Here is a 17,820-nt window from a genome sequence, read left to right as displayed (position 1 = left end):
TTCTGCAGAGGGCACGGTCGCTGTGTGCTCACTTCCGCCGTTCGCATCCCGCAGCTCAGCGACTTACATCTCTACAGAAGTCGTTGGGCCTGCCACTTCACCGGCTAAAATGCGATGTGCCTACCCGGTGGAATTCAACTCTGCACATGTTGCAGCGACTGTGGCAGCACCGACAAGCCCTGGTGCAATACGTTCTGACGTATAGCCTGGGCCAACGAGATTCAGAGGTGGGGCAAATCACGCTGGAGGAGTGGTCTCAGATCAGGGACCTATGCACCCTTCTGCACAGTTTTGAAATGGCGACGAAGATGTTTAGTGCTGACGATGCCATTATCAGCATGACTATTCCGGTGATTTACATGCTGGAGCACATGTTAAACAGAATTCGGAGTCAGGTGGTGGCACAAGAGGAGGTGGAGGAAGTAGAGGAGGAGGAGTTGTATGCGGAAGGGCTAACATCTGCAAGGTCCAGACGGTCGGCAGCACCAAGGCGGCAGGCATGTGAGGGTGGGGGAGATGATTTTACCAGGGCGCATGGTAGCAGCCAAACTAGTGAGGAAGGTGCAGGAGCCCAGGAAGAAGTGGAGGACGAACTGATGGAAGACTCATCAGATGAGGGAGACCTTGATCACATTTCTGTTGTGCGAGGTTGGGGGGAGAGGACAGAGGAAGGAAGCATGATTGCTACCTCGCCACCAACACAACAGGGACTTGGTGCTCCTGGATGCGCAACACACATGAGTGCCTTCTTGCTGCACTACCTGCAACATGACCCTCGAATTGTGAGAATTAGAAATAATCCTGACTACTGGGTTGCCACACTGTTAGATCCCCGGTACAAAAGTAAATTTGCAGAAATTATTCCTGCCATAGAAAGGGATGCACGCATGCAGGAGTATCAGCAGAGACTGTTGCAGAATCTTACATGTGCTTTTCCACAAAATACCAGTGGTGCACGTAGTGAATCTCACAGTTCCAACTTGCCAACCGTGGGACCGTCAAGTGTTCAGCACTCAAACCGTAACAGAACCACAGTATCTGCTGGTAACATCAATTTTGCGGAATCATTTCACCACTTTTTTAGCCCATCCTTTGCAAGGCCACAGGAGACAAGAAGTCTGACACATAGTCAACGCCTAGAGACGATGGTACAGGAGTATCTCCAAGTAAACATTGAAGCCACGACTGTGTCACTGGACCCTTGCTCTTTTTGGGCTTCCAATCTGGATAAATGGCCGGAGCTAGCCACTTACGCCTTGGAGATCTTGTCATGCCCCGCAGCCAGCGTTCTGTCTGAACGTGTGTTCAGCGCTGCTGGTGGTGTGCTGACAGATAAGCGCACGCGGCTCTCCACTGATAATGTAGACAGACTCACGTTCATAAAGATGAACAAATCATGGATCCGAAACGACTTTTCTACCCCTGTGTCATCCTGGGGAGAGTAAAAGCTTGATGATTGGTTAAAATCACCCTACCAACCGTTTTAAGCTTTCAAATTACTAATCATGTTTATCTGTATCTTGACTGGAAAATAATTTGGGCTTTGTAGCAGTGTGCAGCACTGATCCTATTAGGCCATCTATAATAAGCTTCACCAGATTTAAAATTAAAAATAATTTTTAGCTGCATCTAGCCCGGAAAATAATTTTGGGGCTCCGAGATGCGCAAGACACATAAGTGCCTTCTTGCTGCACTACCTGCAGCATGACCCTCATATTGTCAGAATTCGAAGTGATCATGACTACTGGGTTGCCACACTCTTAGATCCCCCAAACTTTTCGATCAACCTTTTCATTTTAATAAAGACCAAAAAAATGGTCATTTTTGAAATTATAAGCATTAGCAGGTTGTTAGAAACTGAAATCAAACAGTTTTCAACTCAAAACTTTATTCTAGGTGATGTTACATTTTCACATAGGACCCCTTGTTCGAAAGGAGCTTCTGAACTCTCTCGTCCATTGAATTTGTCAGGTTTTGGATGGTTTCTGCTTCAATTGTTTTGCATGAGGACAGAATACCCTCCCAGAGCTGTTGCTTAGATGTGAACTGCCTCCCGCCATCATAGACACTCCTTTTAATGATGCTCCAAAGGTTCTGAATGGGGTAGAGGTCAGGGGAGCATGGGGGTCACACCATAAGTTTGTCCCCTTTTATGCCCATATCAGCCAGAGATGCAGATGTTTTATGTGCAGCATGAGATGGTGCATTATCATGCAGAAAAATGATCTTGCTGTGAAATACACGGTTCTTCTTCTTGAACCATGGCAGGAAGTGCTGTTTGAGAGAATCCACATACATTATGGAGTTCATCTTTAGCGCCTTCAGGGATCCTAAAGGGGCCGACAATCTCTCTCCCCATGATTCCAGCCCAAAACATTACTCCACCTCCTCCTTGTTGGCGCTGTAGCCGTGTTTGCGTGGGGTGTCCATCAACCAGCCATCCTCCACTCCATTCATCTGGACCATCGAGCGCTGCACGGCACTCATCCGTGAACAAAACAGTTTTGAAATCAGTCTTCATGTAATGTTTGGCCCACTGGAGCCGTTTCTGCTTGTGTGAAGTGGATAGAGGAGGTCGACAGGATGGCATATGCACAGCTGCAAACCTCTGAAGGACCCTGCATCTTGTTGTTCGGGGGACGTTGGAGGCACAAGCAGCTTCAAAAACTTGTCTGCTGCTATGACAAGGCTTTTTTGCCGCTGCTGTTTCAACCTGACGTAATTGCCTGTAGGAAAGAGTCCTCAATTTGCCCTTATCAGCACGCACACGTGTGTACTGTGAATCAGCTACATACTTCTTGATTGCCAAGACACTTCATCCTGATCATCGCACAATGTTGATTGTAGTCATGCCTTGACCTAAACACTCCACAATTTGTTGCTTCTCAGCAGCCGACACATCCTTTTTCTTTCCCATTTTGGCAGAAAATGTAGGCTGCTTAATAATGTGAGACAGCCTTCTTAAGTAGTCTTGCCTTTCATTGGACACACCTGCCAAACTAATTAGCACAGGTGTTTGCAATTGCTTACAGTGATATAAAGAGCCCTGACACACATCACCATCAATGAGTTTAACTGACAAACAAACAAATTCTTCCCTTATCACTCCTAAACACTTTTTGCATAATAATTTGGAACGCGGTGTACATGTGCTTTTCCACAAAACACCAGTGGTTCACGTAGTGAATCTTACAGTTCTAACTTGCCAACCGTGGTCTGTATGGAATTGTTCAATAAAGGGCCCAAAATTAAGATAACATAGATGGGAGAGGTCTCTATGAATAGGAATTCCTAAGTATTTGATACCCTGTGAGGGCCAGGCAAAGGGAAAGTTGGACTGGATGGAATCCTATATGGATTTAGGGAGGGAGACATCGAGGGCCTCAGACTTCGCTGCATTGATTTTAAAATTTTACCATGTAACAAAGTGATCTATTTCAGCCATAACAGCAGGGATGGATATATGTGATTGAGTGATATATACTAGGACATCATCAGCAAATAGAGAGCACTTGTACTCGGTGCCTCCCACCTCAATCCACCTAATATTGTGGTTATGGCGAATTGATGAGAGCAGGTGCTCCGTCACTAGGATGTATAAGAGAGGGGACAGAGGACATCCCTGCCTTGTCCCATTGGTGATTGTGAAAGGTGATGAAAATGTTCTGACGCACCCCCTGGGCCTTGGGACACCCGGAGCCGGACCCTTTTTGGTGGATGCTGGTGGTTGTAGTCTTCGTGGCGGCGATCCGGTTCCGTGGCTCAGGGCGGTCAAACCAGTGGCGGAACTATTTATGTGGTTTTGATGTTTAAATGTCCGACTACGCCACCCGTGGATTGCGGTCAGAGTGAACCGCCGCTACAGGGCAGACCGCTAAGGCTGGTGTTGTGGGTGCAGCAGAGAGTAGCATAACTCCCCACGGGAGGAGTATAGCCTCAGGGCAGTGTATGCGGAGGATGGGGGTGATGGTGCAGGGCAGCAGCAGTAACGACACGGAGTCAGTGATGCAGTTCAGGGCCTTTACTCACAGTTCTTATTATCCAGACCACGTCTGCAGGTAACGGCTGCCCACGTCGTACTGTGCTCACCAGGTGAGGGGCTCAGACAACTCCCAGATAACTTTGGAGCGCTTCACAGGACCCCCTTTGTGTGTCCTTTGTCTGGCATTTCTTACCAACACTTCTGTCCGGCTGCCTCGGGCCTCCTCTTGGTAAACTTGGCGGCAGTTTCCCTGACCCTATGTGGTGCCTTCCTAGCGGGTGGAGCAAGGGGCTGTGCCACATAAAATGTCAGAGCCTCCGGTTTCTAGCTGAGGGTCGTTTCCTGCCTCCACTAGTTCGGGGACCGGTCTCCCCCTTTGGCCTGACCCCTCCACGCAGGTGGATTCGGGCGTGCGGTGGCGACTCGCCCGTCCGCACCCCTGGGATCCCTTCATTCCTCGTTCCTGAAGCCTTCTCCGCTCCTCTTCCTTCCTTCTCCCTCTTGCAGGCCTGGGCCTCTGTTACTAGGCCCGCCTCCGGAGCAGAGCTCATGCAGAGCCCCTGCTCCCTGCCACTTCTGCTCAGACTTCTCTGCACTGAACTAAGATGGTGCACACCTTTTATACTCCCTTCTCAATGCACCCAGGAACTGCTTCCTCCCTGCTCCTGCACTGCAGGGTTCCCCTTCCTCAGTGTTCCCTCCCCCCACTCCAGCCAGGGACAGGGACTGTCGTGCCCATCTCAGGGGCATATTGGTCGCCCTGCCCCACGGTAATGTGGTGTAATGCATGCAGGTGTCGGGTCCTGATCCACACTCCATCCTTATCTGAGAGTGAGATATCACACCTCTGGGTGAGGTGCAATACGTCTGTAGCAACCGAGCCCTCGGTGCTACAGTTCCATTTATCTTCAGCCTAGGTGACGTATTGTGATACAGGGCCGTGATTTTGGCTATAAAAGGGTCCCCTAGACCCCTACCCCAAGCTTTTTAAGAGAATCATATATGGCGTGCCAGGAGACTCTATGGAATGCTTTCTCAGCATCCAACGAGAGTATCTACTTACAAATTTTTAACTGCATCTAGCCCAGGAAATACTTTGTGCCTAGTAGCAGTGTCTGCTAGTCAGCGGATTATCCCGGCTGTTAAGCAAGCTACACCACCTGTAGTTTGGACACTTAATTTTTTCAAAGGAAATGCTTCGGGACCACGGGATACTTAGTGAAGAGCATCAGGAGGCACCCCAAGGCATAGGGGCTGGGACTGGCACTAGGATGCCTTGCGGTGGACAGCCGAGCTCGATCCTTATAAAAGCTTTTTAACTGCAGCAGCTTTAGTGGACGCTACTGGAGCTGGAATTACGCGGCTGCTGGCATGAGACTTGCCCTCCAATAGATCCTTGTAAATGGATTTAAAGTGTATTCATTCAAATTAGAGGGACAATTTAAATTAAAAAGCTTAGAGCTGCCTCCACCACAGGGGGGCTCTCTCGACCCACCAGCGGACAGGCACCAGTATTGGGAGAGGGGGGCTGGCCGTCAGGGTTCACCGCGGCTCTGGCACAAACCCGGCGACACGGAGGTGGCACGGGCAGGAGCGGACTGGCCGTCTCGGCTTCTCACTTTTTGGATTTTAGAAGGGCATGACATGCCTATATCTGTGTCTCCCCCTCCTTTTACTCCTCCACCTCTTTTCTTTTCGCATGACTATATGTACTTGTCACTTTTCCATGTGTTAGTTGTGTCTTCTGAGCAGTTTGTCAGCTTTTGGACACCTTTGAAGGTGTTTTCTATGTGTTTCTATGTGTTTTTGTTTGCCTGCCATTGGTTTTAACGGTGTTCGAAGGTGTTCGACGAACAGTTCGACGAACAGTTCGGCGAACACACGGGTGTTCGACGAACCGAACCGAACTCGAACACTACGGGGGTGGCTCAACACTAGTGACAACCTTGCCAGGAGATCTAACTTGCAGAAGAAAATGGTAACCAGTGCTGAAAACCAATACAGGGAAGAGTACCAATAAATGATGGTCCAATCATCAAAATAACTTTGAGACTTGTTTTATTGTAAAGATTTAAATAAATTGAAGGAAACAGAAAAACAAGTGTTAGAGACCTTGGTCCCCATTTTCAAGGGATGCTTTTGGTTTACTTGAAAGGGGGACCAGGATCCCATTAATACATTGGATAATTTAATTTATTTATTTTCAAAGAAATAATGTCTTAATGGGATCCAGTTCCCCTTTCAAGTAAACAAAAAGCATCCTTTGAAAATGGGGACCAAGGTTCCTAAAACTTGTTTTATTGTAAAAACGTAAATAAAATTGAAGGAAAAAGAAACACAAGTCTCTTCTTTGGAAAATGTACTTATATATTTCAAATGAAATAAAGAAGAGACTTGTTTCTTTATTTTCTTTGATAAAACATAATTTGTGCTGTTATTTCTTGGTACTTATTCTTTTATTGGACTCCAGCACTGGTTACTCTTTTTTTCTAGAAACCAGTAATAGCAAACTTTCTTTGTATCCCTATAATAGTAACAACCTGTACAGTACGGTGAGCACATTATTCATGTAATTGGTAAATGATATAATTGAAAATGCCACAATTGTTTTTTCAGCAATTTAAAAATGATTAAAAAAATCATTATAACTCTACGGCAACGTTCACACGTTAAGTATTTGGTCAGTATTTCACATCTGTATTTGTAAGCCAAAACCAGGAGTGGATGATAAATGCAGAAGTGGTGACGTGTTTCTATAATACTTTTCCGTTGATTGTTCCAATGCATATTGGCTTACAAATACAGATTTAAAAATACTAACCAAATACTGAACGTGTGAACGTGACCTAAGGCTTACATATGGCAAAATGGCACCTAAAAAAAAACACAGCTTGTCTAGCTAAAAAAAAATGGACCTCATACCGGTGTTTAAGTAAAACAAAAAAATGTATGGGTATGAATGTGGGAATTCTTCTAGCTGCTGGAATAAGTGTATTACACATTTTCCATCTAAAGGACCAAATTACAAACATACTCCACTTCTCCTTTTTGATGTATGTTCACACATGATGGTTTTTTTTGGCGTTCTTTGGTAGCATTTTCTCATATATACATACTGAACAAAAATATAAACACAACAATTTTGTCTTTGCTCCCATTTTTCATGAGCTGAACTCAAACATCTAAGACTTGTTCTATGTACATAAAAGGCCTTTTTCTCTGAAATATTGTTCACAAATATGTGCAAATCTGTGTTAGTGAGCAGTTCTCCTTTGCGGAGATGATCCATCCCCCTCACAGGTCTGGTATATCCAGATGATGATTATACGGCATGATTACTGTACAGGTGCCTTAGGCTGGCCACAATAAAAGCCCACTCTAAAATCTGCAGTTTTACAGTATTAGGGTGGTCTGGGGGGGATCAGAAAACCAGTCAGTATCTGGTATGACCACCATTTGCCTCATGCAGTGCATCACATCTCCTTCACATAGAATTGATCAGGTTGTTGATTGTTGCCTGTGTTGGTTAACTCCCCTTCAATGGCTGTGCGAAGTTGCTGGATATTGGTGGGAACTTGAACACGCTGTTGTATACGCCAATCCAAAGCATCCCAAACATGCTCAATGGCTGACTAGTCCGGTGACTATGCTGGCCATTCAAAAACTGGGATGTTTTCAGCTTCCAGGAATTGTGTACAGATCCTTGCAACATGGGGCTGTACATTATCATGCTGCAACATGAAGTGATGGCCATTGATGAATGGCTCAAAAATGGGCCTCAGGATATTGTCAAGGTATCTCTGTGCGTTCAAAATGTCATCAATAAAATGCACCTGTGTTCGTTGTCCATAACGTAACCCCCACCATTGGCCACTTGATTCACAATGTTAACATCAGCAAACCGCTCACCCACACGACACCAACCATACTCTGTCTGCCATCTGCCCCGTACAGTGAAAACCAGGACTCGACTGTGAAGAGAACACCTTTCCAACATGCCAGACGCCATAGAATGTGAGCATTTGCCCACTCAAATCAGTTAAGACGACGAACTGCAGGCAGATGGAGAACCGGATGAGGACGACGAGCATGCAGAAAGGCTTCCCTGAGACAGTTTCTGACAGTTTGTGGTGAAATTCTTTGTTTATGCAAACCGATTGTTGCAGCAGCTGGTGGTGGCTGGTCTTGGATGATCTTGGAGGTGAAGATGCTGGATGTTTAGGTCCTGGGCTGGTGTGGTTACACTTGGTCTGCGGTTGTGAGGCCGGTTGCATGTACTGCCAAATTCTCTGAAACGCCTTTGGAGACGGCTTATAGTAGAGAAATGGACATTCAATTCAAGGGCAACAGCTCTGGTGGACATTCCTGCAGTAAACATGCCAATCGCACGCTCCCTCAAAACTTGCGACATCTGTGGCATTGTGCTGTGTGATAAAACTGCACATTTTAGAGTGGGCTTTTATTGTGGTCGGCCTAAGGCACCTGTACAGTAATCATGCCGTATAATCATCATCTGCATATACCACACCTGTGAGGGGGGATGGATCATCTCGGCAAAGGAGAACTGCTCACTAACACAGATTTACACAAATTTGTGACCCAAATTTGAGAGAAAAAAGCCTTTTGTGTACATAGAAAAAGTCTTAGATCTTTGAGTTCAGGTCATGAAAAATGGGAGCAAAACAAAAGTGTTGTGTTTATATTTTTATATACTGTATGTTTGATTTGTATATGCACAGTTTATATCTCAGTATGTGAATATGAGGCAATGACCTGAATGAGGGAAGGCCCAGAATTGCCCTCTGCACAGAGACCCTTTACTGTCAGGGTATTTTCCTGGATACTATGCTACTGGAGATTAGTATTTGCTGCTTGGATAAATTCTGATTCAGATATTTGTAATTAGATTGTTTTGTCTTCTAGACGATAATAGTCTAAACTAAATGAACTTTTTTAATCTTATAAACTTTGATATTGTATTATCTTACTGGCAAACTTTATCAATTGGTTTTTGGAAATAGTTTCCTGAGTAAGTAATGTAAAGAACTGATCAAGTACAAGGCTTGTCATTAGATTCTTAGGTCTCTTTCTTTAAGAGGACATTAAATGATCACTGTCAAAACCAAATTAGTAGAAATTACAGGAATTTAAATTGGTCCGAACATACACCTCAAATGATAATGTTGTATGTTCCAGGATCTTTACAGATGTGTAGTCAAATCACAAGTAAGAGAGAAAGAGCTGGGTTGTCCGCATCATCTCTTTTTAATGGTGTGTCACTTGGGCGTCAGCTAGTTTGGCTAAACTTATATCATTCATACCCAGACCTTTTAAAAAAAATGAAAATGTAGTCGGCCTCCTTCTTTTCATAACATCCCACAAATACTAACCGTATAAAAAATAAAATAGTTAAAAGGGTTATCTGTGACTTTTTTGTTTTTTTTTTGCTCTGGGCTGAGAACGTACCTGGATGTAGATGCTAAGAACATGCTTGTTCTGCCCTGCAATGATGTGTTCTGGTGTAGGCAGTGATTCTCTGGCTTCATTTGACCTCAGGTCAACAGAGTAGCTCTTTCACTTCTGGTCTCCTCTCTCGATGTGGCATTACTATCGATGTTATGTTAATTGACAGTCAGCCCACCATAGTTATAAAGCGGGGTACCGGTTGTCAGTCAGCATGACATCGGCAGTAACGCGTAGTCAACAGAGCAGAATATAAGAGAAGAAGCTGCTCTATCAACGTGGCATCATAGCGAAGCAGGAGAACCATCGTCAGGAGTGGTCTGCGATTGCTCTGAGTCAGAACAGGTAGGTAGTTAGCAACTATCTTACTAGTAAGTTCATAGTTCCAAAACCAAAAAGCCCAAAGTCCCAGAAAATCCCTTAAAGTTTGATTTCATACATGTACAGTAACTTTAGCTGGAGAAAATTTCAATTGTTCTCCAACTATAAGAAATGTATTATGTTCAACAGTAAGACAGTGTAAAAATGATTTACCCAAAAGGCGTCTCATCTGAAAGAATTGCAATCGTACCATATTGAGTATCGTCAGAACGTAGGTGGTGATGTTTTCATGACCATGATTTTGCATCATTTTCTTATCAACGACTACAAGAGTTTCCACATTTAATGGTTTGTTCTTCTGTGGCTTTATCACAGACCGTTTGACCTTTCTTGGGTATTTGTATTCATCAGGTAAAATGTAAATGTCTTCTTTGGGAGGCTTAGGCATATCTGAGTAAAAAAAGTTTTACAAAATAATTTACACAACATGAGCTTTATATACCCTATTAGCGCAGTTTCAATTAGGAAATTATAATCCTCACATGTATGTACAAATTCAGCATCTTCAATGGGTTTACGTGTTTCACTCCACCAAAATATTAAAACTGGCATATCTTAGAAAACTGGAAGTAACGGCAAGAGCTAAAGTTTTTAATGTTCCCTGGAAGTTAGAAACACATTTGCCAAAATGACAGTTTGTCTTAAATTACTTTTTCCAGATTGCACAAAAAAAAGTTCTGAAATAATGAAATAACCATTATTCATGGGAAATCATCATGTCCCATCCATCAGTCATGTGACCAATGCAACCATTAGGTCGTCTTAGCGGTCATGTGCCAAACAAACATTACTATCAAGAACAGTGACTGCAGCGGTCAAGTGACTGTTGGATATACACACACTGTGCATCAGCACCCTGCAGTTAACGAATATATTAGCTTCGCTATTGATATACATTTAAAAAACGTGACTGTCGGATGGGATGTCAAATGTACAGTTTTGAGTAATGCTTTATTTAAAAACATTACAGACTCTTTGCACAATTTGCAAAAATCTGTGAAAATCCTTTTAAGAATGCAGTATATATATTAGAGTTGGTGCAAATGTATGCATACATTACATTCCATCTGTGGTTTGGACTGCTGGACCGGAGGGGGAGAACCGCCTCCTACCTGGTGTTCTCCGCAGCTCTTCTTTTGATTTGCCAGCACCAGTCCGTTGCCAGACGTTGCACCAGGCCGGTTAAGTAAAAGAAGAGACAATAGATGCTGTCAGGTAAGAAGCAGTTCCTCCTCTCCCATCCAGCATCCACAGGCCGGTGTTGTGGCTGATGGAGTGGACATGCAAATAATTTCGTACCAAATCTAATGTATAAACACGTTACATATCTTATTATTGCATTCTAAAATAAGTAATCCTTCTATTTTTCTGTTGTCGCACAAGGACAAATAGAATTTTTGTACTGCATATTCCCTTTCATGACATGCCAAAAAGGAACCATTTTGGTTAAATTAAATTGGTTCAGAGAACGCAGCTCCATAAACTGGAACAGCAGCCTTTGCCGGGTCTCATGCTGCGCTCCGCAAGACCCGGCTGCTGTGAACTGAGTTGACGTCAGTAAGGTTACTTCAGCTCACAACAGCCAGATCTCACAAGGGTAGCGCGAGTGCTAGACTGACCCGAACACCCACGGGTCCGCCTATCCCTAGTGCTCACTACACTATTCTCAAGTCTAAATTCTGAAATCTCCAGTGAAGGAATTGTCCACCAATGCAAAAGTGTTACTGTATATGCTATATGCAGACCCGCACATAAAATAGAATTTGCAGTTGGAGCAGGTCAGTCAGTATGCCCTAATAAGGCATAAGCAAATGGGCTGTTGTGTTGCTAAAACCTCTATGGGCTTTAACCCCTTTACCCCCGATGGTGGTTTGCACGTTAATGACCAGGCCACTTTTTACAATTTTGACCACTGTCAGTTTATGAGGTAATAACTCTGGAACACTTCAACAGATGCCACTGATTCTGAGACTGTTTTTTCGTGGCACATTTTACTTCTTGATAGTGGTAAAATTTCTTCAACATGACTTGCGTTTATTTGGAAAAAAAATTTAAATTTGGTGAAAATTTTTAAAATTTCGCAATTTTCAAAATTAGAATTTTCATGCCATTAAATCAGAGAGATATGTCACACCACAAAATAGTTAATAAATAACATTTCCCACATGTCTACTTTACATCAGCACAATTTTGGAACCAACCTTTTTTGGGGTTAGGAAGTTATAAGGGTTAAAAGATGACCAGCGATTTCTCATTTTTCCAAGAAAATTTACAAATTTACCATTTTTAAGGACCACATCACATTTGAAGTGACTTTGGGGGGCCTTTATGAAAGAAAATACCCTAAAGTGACATCATTCTAAAAACTGCACCCATCAAGGTGCTCAAAACCACATTCAAGAAGTTTATTAACGCTTCAGATGCTTCGCAGGAATTTTTGGAATGTGGAAGAATAAAATTAACATTTCAATTTTTTCCACAAAAATGTTACTTTAGACCCAAATTATTTATTTTCGCAACGGTAACAGGAAAAAGTGGATTCCAAAATTTGTTGTGCAATTTCTCCTGAGTAAGACGATACCCCATATGTGGGAGAAAACCACCGTTTGGGAGCACAGCAGGGTTTGCAAGAGAAAGAGCGCCATTTGACTTTTTGAATGCAAAATTTGATTGAATAATTAGCGGACGCCATGTCACTTTTGGGGAGCCCCTGATGTGCCTAAACAGTAAAAACCCCCACAAGTGACACCACTTAGGAAAATAGACACCTCAGGAAATTTATCTAGATGCGTAGTGAGCACCTTGAACCCCCAGGTGCTTCGCACAAGTTTATAACATTCAGTTGTAAAAATAAAATTTTCACATTTTTCCTGCAAAAATGTTTTTCAGCCCCCAATTTTGCATTTTCATAAAGGTAACAGGATAAATTGCACCATGCACTTTGTTGTGCAATTTCTCCTGAGTATGCCGATATGTGGGGAAAAAATACTGTTTGGGCGCACGGCAAGGTTCAGAAGGGAAGGAGCACTGTGTGACTTTTTGAACGTAAAATTGGCTGGAATCGAGAGCGGATGCCATGTTGCGTTTGGAGAGCCCCTGATGGGCCTAAACAGTGAAAAAAAACCAACCCTAACCCTAGCACAACCCTAACCCTAACACAACCCTAACCCTAGCACAACCCTAATCCTAGCACAAGCCTAACCCTAGAACAACCCTAAACCTAGAGTTTATTATTTATGCCGTTCCTCGTGCGGTATAAGTCATTAGACGACTTTATTCTTTGGGTCGGTGCAATTACAGCGATACTAGATTTATATTGGGTTTTTATGATTGACAGCTGTCACACACTAAAAACCCTTTGTTTTGCAAAGACTAGTTTTTGCATCGCCATATTTTGAGAGCTATAATTTTTCCATATTTCTGTCGACAGAGTGCAGTACAAGTTGACGTTTTTCTTGGTACCATTTTCGGGCACTTGACATTTTTTGATCACTTTCTATTTTGAATTTTTGGAGACAGAATTAACAAAAACCAACAATTCAGGAATTGTTTTTTTTTTTTTATGCCTTTCTGCATGTGGTAAAATTGATAAGGCAGCGTTAATCTTCGGGTCGATATGTTTACAGTGGTACCACATTTATATATTTTTTTATGTTTTGGCACTTTTACACAATTAAAACTATTTTATAGAAAAAATATTTTTTTTTGCATCGCTGTATTTTGAGAGCTATAACTGTTTTATTTTTCGGCTGATGGAGCTGTATGGCGGCTTGTTTTTTGCAGGACAAGATCACATTTTCAGCGGTACTATTTTTTATTTACATTAGTCTTTCTAATCATGTTTTATTCCATTTTTTTTTGGTGGTATGATGATAAAGTATCGTTTTTGCCTCGTTTTTTTTTAACCCTGTTCACTAAATGGGTTAACTAGTGGGACAGTTTTATAGGTCATGCTATTACGGATGTGGCGATACCAAATATGTGTACTTTTATTGTTTTTTTGCTTTATTTTTTCATTATAATATTTTTTTATGGGTACAGTATATTTTTATTTGGCTATGTGCCTACGATGCAGAAATGCTCCGGATTTTTCCTGAGCATTTCTGCATTTCCTCTGACAGAAAAAACGCATGCGGATAGTACATGCGCTTTTCCTGCCAGGGACATGCGGATGTGAAGCATTCTTCACATGCATTTCCGCATGCGGGTTGACAAGCGCTTTCCAAACGATTTTAGCATCACTTGGAAAGTGCTTGTCAACTTGGTCACACTATATAAATCCATGCAAACGGCATGGATTTATATACTGTGACAGAAAGAATGGTAAAAAATAAATCTATACTTACCTTCCGATGGCCCACGGTGTCTTGCTTCGCTTGGTCCTGGCTGCCGGCAGATCGCGGTACACTGAAGGACCTGCCGATGTCAGCATCGCGTGACTCGCCACATGACTATGACGTCAGCGCAGGTCCTCCAGTTCATCGCGATCTGCCGGCATGAGAGGACGAGTGCACTGGGGCCATCAGAAGGTAAATATAATATTTATTTTTTATTTTAATTCTTTTTTTTTCAGTTTTCTATGGTACCCGGGTCCGGAGGAGAGTCTCCTCTCCTCCACACCTGGGTACCATCCGTACATTGAACGCATGTATTCCGCATGTGCTTATCTAGTGAAGCAGAATACATACGTTCTAATGCAAGTCAATGGTGGCGAAAACACAGCGCTTCCGCAAAATAATTGGTAGTGCCTGGCTTTTTTCCGCAATGATAATCCACAGCGGAAATTTCCGCAGCATGTGCACAGCACATGCGGATTATCATTGGGGAACATGGCAGGCCTTCTACCATGCATTTTTTAAGCATTTCTGCAGCATTTTTGCCACTGAGGAAACGCTTAAAAAACACATGGTGGGCACACAGCCTTTCTTTGGTTTATTTTTTCATTTTTTTTTAAAATATTTTTTCATTTTTTTTTTCACTTCCTGAGACTTTTTTTTAACTTTTATACTTTGTCCCACTATGGGACTTTCATTTTTTGCAGGCTGATAGATTGCACAGCATAAGGATGAAGCATCATCCCCTTTGCTGTGCAGGCTGCAGCCCCTGCACACACAAGTTAGGTAGATTGTGCACTAAGCACAATTTGTCTAGCATGCTGATGCCTGGTGACCCGGATGTCGTCATGATGACATCGGGTCACCATAGCAACTATCCGGACCCGGCATACACAGTGTGGGATGCCGGGTATAAGGTAAGAGGCGCGCTATTACCGGTGTCTGCAGCGGAAATGATGCCATCGACTTCGATCGCAGCATTTCAGAGGTTAATGTGCCAGGAGTTGTGCGGTACCGCTCCTGGCACATAGTACCGGGTGTCAGCTGTGAGAATCAGCTGACACCCAGCGGTGATCGAGTCAGCACAGCTTCTGTGCGGGCGCGATCACCAGGGCGTAATAATACGTATCTGGTCCAATAGGCCCAGGGCGCAGGTAGGTATTATTACGCCCCATGTCAGAAAGGGGTTCAAATTTGAAAAATAACTTTTGCATATTGGAAAATGATAATTTTAAGGTCTCAAAAATTAGTTACCGTTTAGTTTTCCTAAACAATTGGGTGTATCTTCTACGATTTATGCTGCTGGGCATCCAAACCACCTTCTCAGCAGAGAAGGAAAAAACTAAATTAAAATATTTAGCTTTTATAATTTATAACCATTCCTCTAACAATAAAAGTAAATCTTTAGAGTGTCCCAGGATCAATTTTTCAACTCGACAACGCCAGGCCGCATGTTGCTTGTCCTACTTTGAGCAGCCTGCGTGGCCTGAACCTGCTACCATGACCTACAGAATCTCCGGATTTGTCTTCCATTGAGCGTATGTGGAACGTCCTTGGTCAGCAAATGCAAATGGTCCTGCCAGTAGCGGATCTTGACGATTTCCATGTCCAAGTGCATTCAGCATGGCAGAGCACTCATCTGACAACTAATACCCTCACTGATAGCATAACAATTTGTGTGAGTGCACGTATTTTTGCGAGTGACCCTGCGAGATGTTTTGAAAATGTATTTTCCATGGTGTGGCAATTACAATGTTGAGGAGTATACAGTATATATTTTTTTTACTCTTTGAGCAAATACCGTAAGTTGTTTATTAGAGTATAACAGTGATTGTTTACTAGTAATAGTGTTTTTCTAAATAAGAACAGGTTCACATTCTCAATCATTTTACCATGCTGATCATATACATAACACTTTTTTATAACTTCATTTGTTTGATTTTATAATTGGACATGATTTCATCTTATCTTATCAATTCTTTTATCTTTCCTTAGATCCAACTGGCTCTTAGGTGGAGTGCACAATAAGTCTGTTTGTATTGCATCTGATAAGTGTTTCGATTGATGGCATAGATCTGACTTGTGTCACCATCACACACAGCACCACGTTTGTGGTAATAGCCACCAAGAGATGTCTACATACCTTACTGTATGAAGATGGCTACTTTGGTTCCATCTAATATTCAATATACTTATGGACTTTCATTCAAAAGCAAGTTCAGCAATACCTTTACATAGCCAGTCAATTCTCCCATTAATGAGAAATAAGCATTTGAATTGATATGCAAATGAGGCTGAAGAACTATTACAAGATCTGAAGCCTCTGTCACTCCAGCTCTATTTCCCACCCAGACAAGCCTCTTTCTGCTTTACTGAAGACTCCTTTGCTTTCAGTCACACAACATAGAGACTGTCAGTCAAGCAGAAAGAGAAGGTGCTGGGCAGGGAATCGAGTGGTCGAGATAAGATGTGATCTGCTATAGATCTTCAGCCTACTTTGCATACCAATCCAAATGCTGATTTCTTAGTGACAGAGGAATTAACTGGTCATGTAACAGTACTGCTAGTCTTGTCTTTGAAAAAGTTATATGAGCAAAAAATAGTTTTTTTGAGGGGTGTGAAAACTTGCTAACATATTCCTTTTAATGTTGAAGATAGTTTTTAATGACATTGTTTTTTTAACTTGGGGTTGTTGTCCTACTGCAGGATAAATTTGGAGCCAATCAAATGCCTTCCTGTTGGTATTGCATGATGGATCAGAATTTCTCAGCAATGGGGACAGCAATAAATGGACAATGTTGAGGGCCAGAGATGCAATGGTCAGCCAAGAAAACAATGTAGCAGATGGAAGACACGCCATGCTTATTTTCTTTAAAGATTGGAAGATGTCCAGCTGCGCCATCAGTTCAGAAGTGGTCTTCATGGGTTGTGGCCACAAATCATACTTTTGACAAGAAAACAAACCCAAGTAACTCAACCATGCAAGAAAATATATGAACTGAGGAGCAGAAAAAAGGTGGCAGGTGCTCAACTGATGAGTGAAATTTTGAAATATTTGGCTGTAACAGAAGTCAGTTTGTTCACTGAAGGGCGGGAGAGTGGAACAATAATGAATGTCTGCAGACAACAATTAAGCATGACCCCACAAAATCCTGATCTCAACATTACAGTGTCTGTTTGGAATTACATGAAGAGACAGATATATTTGCTCAAGGCTACATTCACAGAAGATCTGCGGTTGGTTCCCCAAGTTGTATGAAATAACCTCCCTACAGAGTTTCTTCAAAAACTTTGCTATGTTTAAAGCATTTTTACCTTGCAGCATAATTATATAGTGTTGCTCACCATTATTGGCAAACCTTAATTTTTTTACATAGACTGTACAATATCTTCAGAAATAAATGGAAATGTACCAAAGTTATTTCCTCAGGATTTTTTAAAAAGTTGTCCAAAGTAATACAACAATAAAACGTTGTTTTTCAACTTCCATGTTGCAATTTCAATGAAGAAACAGAATAAACAGCATGTGAAGCAATAAAGGCACCCTAATTAATACTTGGTTGCACATCCTTTGGCATTGATGACAGCCTTCAAATGTTTCTTGTACTATAAGCTTCTTGCACTTCACAGCTGGAATCTCTTCTCACTCTTCTGTTGTAG

General features: G+C 42.5%; 1 protein-coding gene across 2 annotated transcripts in view; it reads right to left on the bottom strand.

Moving 5' to 3' along the window:
• The window catches only part of ADAMTS16 (ADAM metallopeptidase with thrombospondin type 1 motif 16), a 453,100-nt gene that overhangs the window by 306,048 nt on the left and 129,232 nt on the right, over positions 1-17,820 (bottom strand). For both annotated transcript variants that reach the window (XR_012320095.1, XM_073678502.1), the window contains exon 5: positions 10,017-10,216. Coding sequence is in view for 1 of the 2 variants with exons in the window: in XM_073678502.1 (XP_073534603.1) it covers positions 10,017-10,216 (200 nt within the window). In the remaining variant the exon portion in view is untranslated. The remainder of the gene's footprint in view (positions 1-10,016; positions 10,217-17,820) is intronic.

This window comes from Phyllobates terribilis, unplaced genomic scaffold (genome assembly GCF_046119375.1).
Source record: "Phyllobates terribilis strain yellow unplaced genomic scaffold, ASM4611937v1 Scaffold_4__5_contigs__length_816908805, whole genome shotgun sequence".
In the NCBI taxonomy this organism is placed as follows: Eukaryota; Metazoa; Chordata; class Amphibia; order Anura; family Dendrobatidae; genus Phyllobates; species Phyllobates terribilis.
The sequence above is the reverse complement of the archived record's forward strand: the minus strand, read 5'-3'. Positions and strand labels throughout refer to the sequence as shown.